General features: G+C 58.1%; 1 protein-coding gene across 1 annotated transcript in view; it reads left to right on the plus strand.

Moving 5' to 3' along the window:
• The window catches only part of Slc9a1 (solute carrier family 9 member A1), a 54145-nt gene extending 49068 nt beyond the window's left edge, over nt 1-5077 (plus strand). The window contains exons 6-12 of the mRNA XM_047560935.1: nt 163-252; nt 708-778; nt 893-1066; nt 1306-1420; nt 1606-1707; nt 2601-2673; nt 3254-5077. Coding sequence (XP_047416891.1) covers nt 163-252; nt 708-778; nt 893-1066; nt 1306-1420; nt 1606-1707; nt 2601-2673; nt 3254-3591 — 963 coding nt within the window. The 3' untranslated portion in view covers nt 3592-5077. The remainder of the gene's footprint in view (nt 1-162; nt 253-707; nt 779-892; nt 1067-1305; nt 1421-1605; nt 1708-2600; nt 2674-3253) is intronic.
• Nucleotides 5078-6000: the final 923 nt, after the last annotated feature.

The raw sequence follows: 6000 nt of genomic DNA on the forward strand, positions 1-6000 counted from the left end.
TCAGACCTCTGCCTGTGTCTCCCAGAAGAAGCAGACCTCAAGCACCCACCTTTATCTAAGTGCTGGGGTGGAGATGGGGTGTTCTAACACCCTTGGGTCTTGGGAGATTGAGGCCCTACCTCAGAGCAGAGCAAAGTGCCTGATACCCACCTGCCCCCCTAGGGCATGACCATTCGGCCCTTGGTAGACCTGTTGGCTGTGAAGAAAAAGCAAGAAACGAAGCGCTCCATTAACGAAGAGATTCACACACAGGTACCAGAAGCTGGGCTGTACTCTGGGTTGCAGGAGGAGGCTCAGGGAGCTGGGGAGAAGCTAGGCCTCCACTGCCCTCACCTCTTCCTCCCTTATCCCAGTACTGGGGAGATCCAACCGCTCCTGGAGGCTACCTGTCAGGGTTCAGCCATAGGGAAAGTGTGGCGTGAGACGCTCGAAGCCACTTCTGCCTCTAGTTGAAACTTGCTCTAGGTGTTGGGTTCAGGTGGGTTCAGGATGGGGCTCCGCAGACCCCAGGAGTGAGGGTTCCTGGTAGATACCAGGTCCACTGGACTTCAAGATGTGAGCGGTGGCTGCCACCTCCTGGCTGCTCCTGGAACTACAGGCTGTGTTGAGCAGGCCTGCAACTGGGGTGGAAGTGGAGGCCTGGTCAGAGGTCTGGGTAGGGAAGAAGCCCAATAGTGAGGCTTGACCTGGCCTTGGGCCTGTTTCAGTTCCTGGACCACCTTCTGACAGGCATTGAGGACATCTGTGGCCACTACGGCCACCACCACTGGAAGGACAAGTAGGTGACAGACTTGGTGGGCAGGGGGGCGGGAAGGGAAGGGGGCGGAAAGCTCCTGGGCATCTCCCCATGCCTAGGAGCTGGCTCCATCCATCTCCCTCCTCCTTCCCTCAGGCTCAATCGATTTAATAAGAAGTATGTGAAGAAGTGTCTGATCGCTGGCGAGCGCTCCAAGGAGCCGCAGCTCATTGCCTTCTACCACAAGATGGAGATGAAACAGGCCATCGAGCTCGTGGAAAGTGGGGGCATGGGCAAGATCCCCTCTGCTGTCTCCACCGTCTCCATGCAGTGAGTGCCAGTGGCTAATCTGGGCATCGTCTGCACCCCCATGCTGACCCATCATGCCCAGCCCGGGGCAACCATCCGGTGGGGGAGGTGCTCTGTTGTCCTGTCAGGGTCTCACCAAGGGCCTGAGATGTTGGCCACCCACCCAGGCCATCCCCAGCATGATCTGCTTCTGGCCCAGCCCTACAGACTCCAGGGTCATAAGAGTGGGGTCCTAATGTGTGTGTGCCCTGTTGTCCCAGGAACATCCACCCCAAGTCCCTGCCTACTGAGCGCATCCTACCAGCATTGTCCAAGGACAAAGAGGAGGAAATTCGCAAAATCCTGAGGAACAACCTGCAGAAGACCAGGCAGCGGGTGAAGGCCTACCCCGACCGGAATGCCCCAGCCCTGTGGTCTCCTCTGCAGCCTTCCCCTGCATGTGCCCCTTGGCACCCTCTCCAGAGTTTCTGCCCAGCCTCCTGCACTGTGCCACATGTGGCCAGAGCCTCCTGAACCCTGGACATCCAGGGGGCCTGCCCTAACATCAGTTCCTCCTACAGCTGCGGTCCTACAACAGACACACGTTGGTAGCCGACCCCTATGAGGAGGCCTGGAACCAGATGCTGCTCCGGAGACAGAAGGCCCGACAGCTGGAGCAGAAGGTACGCACCAGACTGAAACTGGCCCCACTGCCTCTCAGGGAATCTGGGTTCTTCCTGCACCCACACCCCTAGTGTTTCACCAAATCCCTCCAAAGATATATGCCCATTCTAGAAACTAAGAGGAGTTTTAGGGGCCTTGTTGCTGGTGTCAAGGTTTGGGCTTTATCCCAGGGGAGTGACATGCAGAGGAGATAAGTGTGGCCTGAGTTAGGGCCATGGCAGGAGAGAGAGAGGAAGGAGCGGGTAGATTTAAAGGACACTAAGGAAGATGGTGCGTTGGTACACACTTGTAATCTCAGTGTCTCAGGAGGCTGAGGCAGGAGGATCACAAGTTCAAGGCCAACCTCAGCAACTTAGCAGGACTATCTCAAAATAAAAAGGGCTGGGGGTGTAGCTCAGTGGTAAAGTGCCCCTGGGTTCAATCTCCAGTTCCTCCATTCCAAAACAAGGACACCGAGGAAGTGGAACTAGCAAGACTTGGTCACCAGCTGGAGGTGAGGCTGAGGGAAGAGGAAAAGGAGTCTGGGTTGAATCCAGGCTCCAGCTGGATGCGTATAAGTGGCTGACATAGGGATCCTGAGAAAGGAATGAGATTCTGAGGCATAGTAAGGAGCCAAGTTCAGTTGTGACGTGTTGAATTTAAGATAACTGGGGGCCAACCAGGGCCCAGGTGTTTCCTCTCAAGTTGGCTTTTTGGTCTGGAACCTCAGGGGCAGGAGTGTTTAAGGCTGCCCAGGGGAATAAGCCTCCAAAAGCCCCCAGAGTGCCAGTGTGGTCCCAGTACAGGCACAGTCGAGAGAGCCTCATGAGGGGACCCACCACCTGCAGGTGCGGTCCAGCAGGCCTCACTCCTGCCGTGCTGCCCAGCTCACCCTGACCCCTCTCTCTGTCAGATCAACAACTATCTGACGGTGCCGGCCCACAAGCTGGATTCGCCCACCATGTCTCGGGCCCGCATCGGCTCAGGTAAGGGCCTCGAGAGGCGCCTTCAGCTGGTTGCTCTGCACTGTTGCTTCCTGGTGCTGAGGTTCCAGCAGGAACAGGCGTCAGGGATCCTGTGGGGAGGACAGGCTTCTTCCAAGTCAGGAGCAGGCAGGGCTGGGGGTGGGCAGAGCAGGTAGGATGGCCCTGCTTTTATTCCCACACGCAGAGGTGCTCCAGGTGGGCTCACAGTGCGGACCATGACAAGGGCTGGGAGCCGACGGCCCGTGGCAGAGTGGGTCTTGAGCCCGTGGGGGGATGAGGGCAGACCCTCTTGCAGGCCTAGGCCTCTGGGACAGACCGTGACTCAGGAAGGAGGCTTAATTTTTGACCTGGGGAGGGACACCTGTGGAAAACCCTGGTTTGAGGAGAACAGTCTGAGGGAAGCGAAGCTGGGGACAGAGGTGTCACTCAGGCCTGTATAGAGAGTTCTGAGGCCCATGGATGGCCGCACTCACGGGGAGGCTCTGGGAGTTACACGGGCTGAGGGAGCCCTTCCTGCAGCGTGGCACCTGCTGGGCAGGACTGGGGGCAGAACCCAGCTGTCCCTGCTCTCGCTTCCCAGACCCCCTGGCCTACGAGCCGAAGGCAGACTTGCCGGTCATCACCATCGACCCGGCCTCCCCACAGTCTCCTGAGTCTGTGGACCTGGTGAATGAAGAGCTGAAGGGCAAGATCTTGGGGCTGAGCCGGGATCCAGCCCGGGTGGCTGAGGAGGACGAGGACGAGGATGGGGTCATTATGATGCGGACCAAGGAGCCTTCATCCCCAGGCACTGACGATGTCTTCACCCCTGCGCCAAGTGACAGCCCCAGCTCCCAGAGGATACAGCGCTGCCTTAGTGACCCAGGCCCCCACCCCGAGCCTGGGGAGGGGGAGCCCTTCATCCCCAAGGGGCAGTAGCACCAGGGCCGGGGCAGTGCCCATCCCACAGACTCTCCCACCAGAGCAGGACTGGGAAGCCGAGGGCTCCCTCACCCTTCCTGACCTGGTCGGCCTTGCCCCTCCCCCACCGCATGGCAGCTGGGCCCACAGCCCCCACCGCAGCACGGCTTCCGCCTGCCTCCTGGGAAGCGTCCCCCTCCCACCGGACTGTCTTCCCAGTCATTTGGCAGAACTGCTGGGTGGTGAGGCAGGCCCCGCCCCTTCTCCAGATCCAGGCTGCCCCATACCCGGACCAGGGCCACAAGGCCACTAGTCTCCCAGGCCACAAGTCTCCTCTCTCCACTCCATTACCCTCCTTCAGGCAAATCTTCATTTCTAACCAAAGAGCCTCTGGCTCCACTGTGGTCCTACCCAGGAAAAGAAGGAGCTGAGGCCCCCCTTGCCTTTGGCCAGGCCCTCCTTTATCAGGGGAGATGCCAGGGGCACAGACGTGGCTGGGGAGGGATCAACAGTCCCACCCTACTCCTGCCAGCCATGTCACCCTGGCCAGCCCCCTGAGCTGAGCTCACTCAGAACTGCAGGCCGGGGGCAGGTCTGAGCTTCTCTCTCTGGAGCTGGGGCGCTGTGGACTTGTCTGATGGGGACCATTAGGCTTTCTGCTGCCCGGGGAGGGACCGTCCAGGACTGCAGAAAGCGCTGCCATTTTTTGTTTTGTTTGTTCACACTTCCACACACGATTCTATTTGCACAAAGGCACTCCTTTTTTTAGAAACTCTGAACCCCTGTGGCCAGTCAGGCCTCTGCCCCTCTCACCCCTCGTCCTGCTCCAGAGTTCCCCCTCATTTGCCCCTGTCTCTCCCACACTCCCTGAACCCGTCTTCTGCCTGCTGGGCTCTTGACTTTTGCCCAAGGCTCTGATTCCAGACGTGGCCCCAACCACGACCCTGTCGTGATTCTCCAACCTCACAGGCGGGGGGCCTCCTGGTGCCTGTCTTGCTCTTGGCCTGACCCTCCTCAGTTCCTGCTGGCCTATTCTTTCTTACTCCCCCCCAAGTCCCAGGAACCTCTCCTTCATATGTACACTCAACTTGCTGTGGAGCCCAGCCTGGGGAGAAGGCCTCCCCTGTAGGTCTCCCACCCTGGCTGGGCTGCTCGGGTAGACAGAATCCTGGGACCCCAGAGGCCTTTGCTCACAGGCACATACTCCCTACCCCCACTGCCACCACGGCTGGGCGCAGGCCTATGGGTGTCTGTACTCCCACTGGGCACTCCCTCCGCCAGGATCGTGCAATAGTCAGAGCACCCTCTCCCAGGGGACGGGGCCACGGGTGCTCGGCCCATCTGTCCATCTCCTCTCCATGCAAGTGCTGTTTGGGGCAGGAGTCGCCATGCAAAGTGACGTCGACAACCATGTACAAAGCCACCGCAGCTGCTGCAGCTCTGCCGCCTGTACAGAAGAAACTGAACCTTTTTCATATTCTAATAAATCAATGTGAGTTTTTGATAAGAGTCCAGGGCTGCTTCCTGGGGGTGAGGGACTTCAGAAGAGAGGGGCACCTGAGGTACTCCCCTCAAAGGCTGGCACAGAAGTGCTTAGCCACCATCAGCTGCTGGTGTGGTCATTACCATGTGCCAGGCACCAGAGATACAGCAGTGTGAGCAGGACATGGCTGCCCTTGGGAGGCAGCTTCACACAGGAGAGCAGTGCTCATCAAACGTTCCGCAACGTGGAAAATTCCAGTGCACATTACATGAATAAAAGGCTGGGGAGGGGTGAATGAAGAGGACTATGTGCTGATTATGTGACATCCTAGAAGACTGACGCAGGCACCAATGTGACCAGGTAGAGAAAGTCTCAGGGAGGTCTCAAGTATTCTAAGTGAGACCTGCGTGTACAAAACCTGAAGTCTGAGAAATGCTCACGCAGTTGGGTCAGAGCGACAGCAGAGGAAGGATAGGATCCTGTAGTCCATGGTTACAGTCTTGGTCCTTAAACTAGGAAAGTCACTGAAGCCCTGTATTCTCACCTGTGAAATGGGAACAGTGACCCCTGGATGAGGTGCTCAGGTGCATGTAAACAGCTCAGCCAATCTTGGACTCCTGAGGTGCACTTCCAGGAACTGACCACCAGAGGGCAGTGGGGCCTTGGCGCACACCCCAGCTCCCCTTAAGACCTGAGCTGTCCAGAGAAGATCTTTGCCCAGCCTGGAACCTGAGTATGGAGCTAGTTTAACTCACAAAGCCTGAAGCAGGCAGTGTGAAAGGACTGTAGGGAGGGACCACCCTGCATGTCTGTACTGATGTCCCAGCAGGAAGCGGATAGCACACTCAGAGGGTGTGGGCAGGATTATGGGAACCTACCAGGGATGGGACCTAGTGGGGTTCACTACAGGAAGCTGTGACAACTCCCAGAACTGAAAGGGCAAG

The sequence above is a fragment of the Sciurus carolinensis genome, chromosome 1, assembly GCF_902686445.1.
Source record: "Sciurus carolinensis chromosome 1, mSciCar1.2, whole genome shotgun sequence".
Lineage (NCBI taxonomy): Eukaryota > Metazoa > Chordata > Mammalia > Rodentia > Sciuridae > Sciurus > Sciurus carolinensis.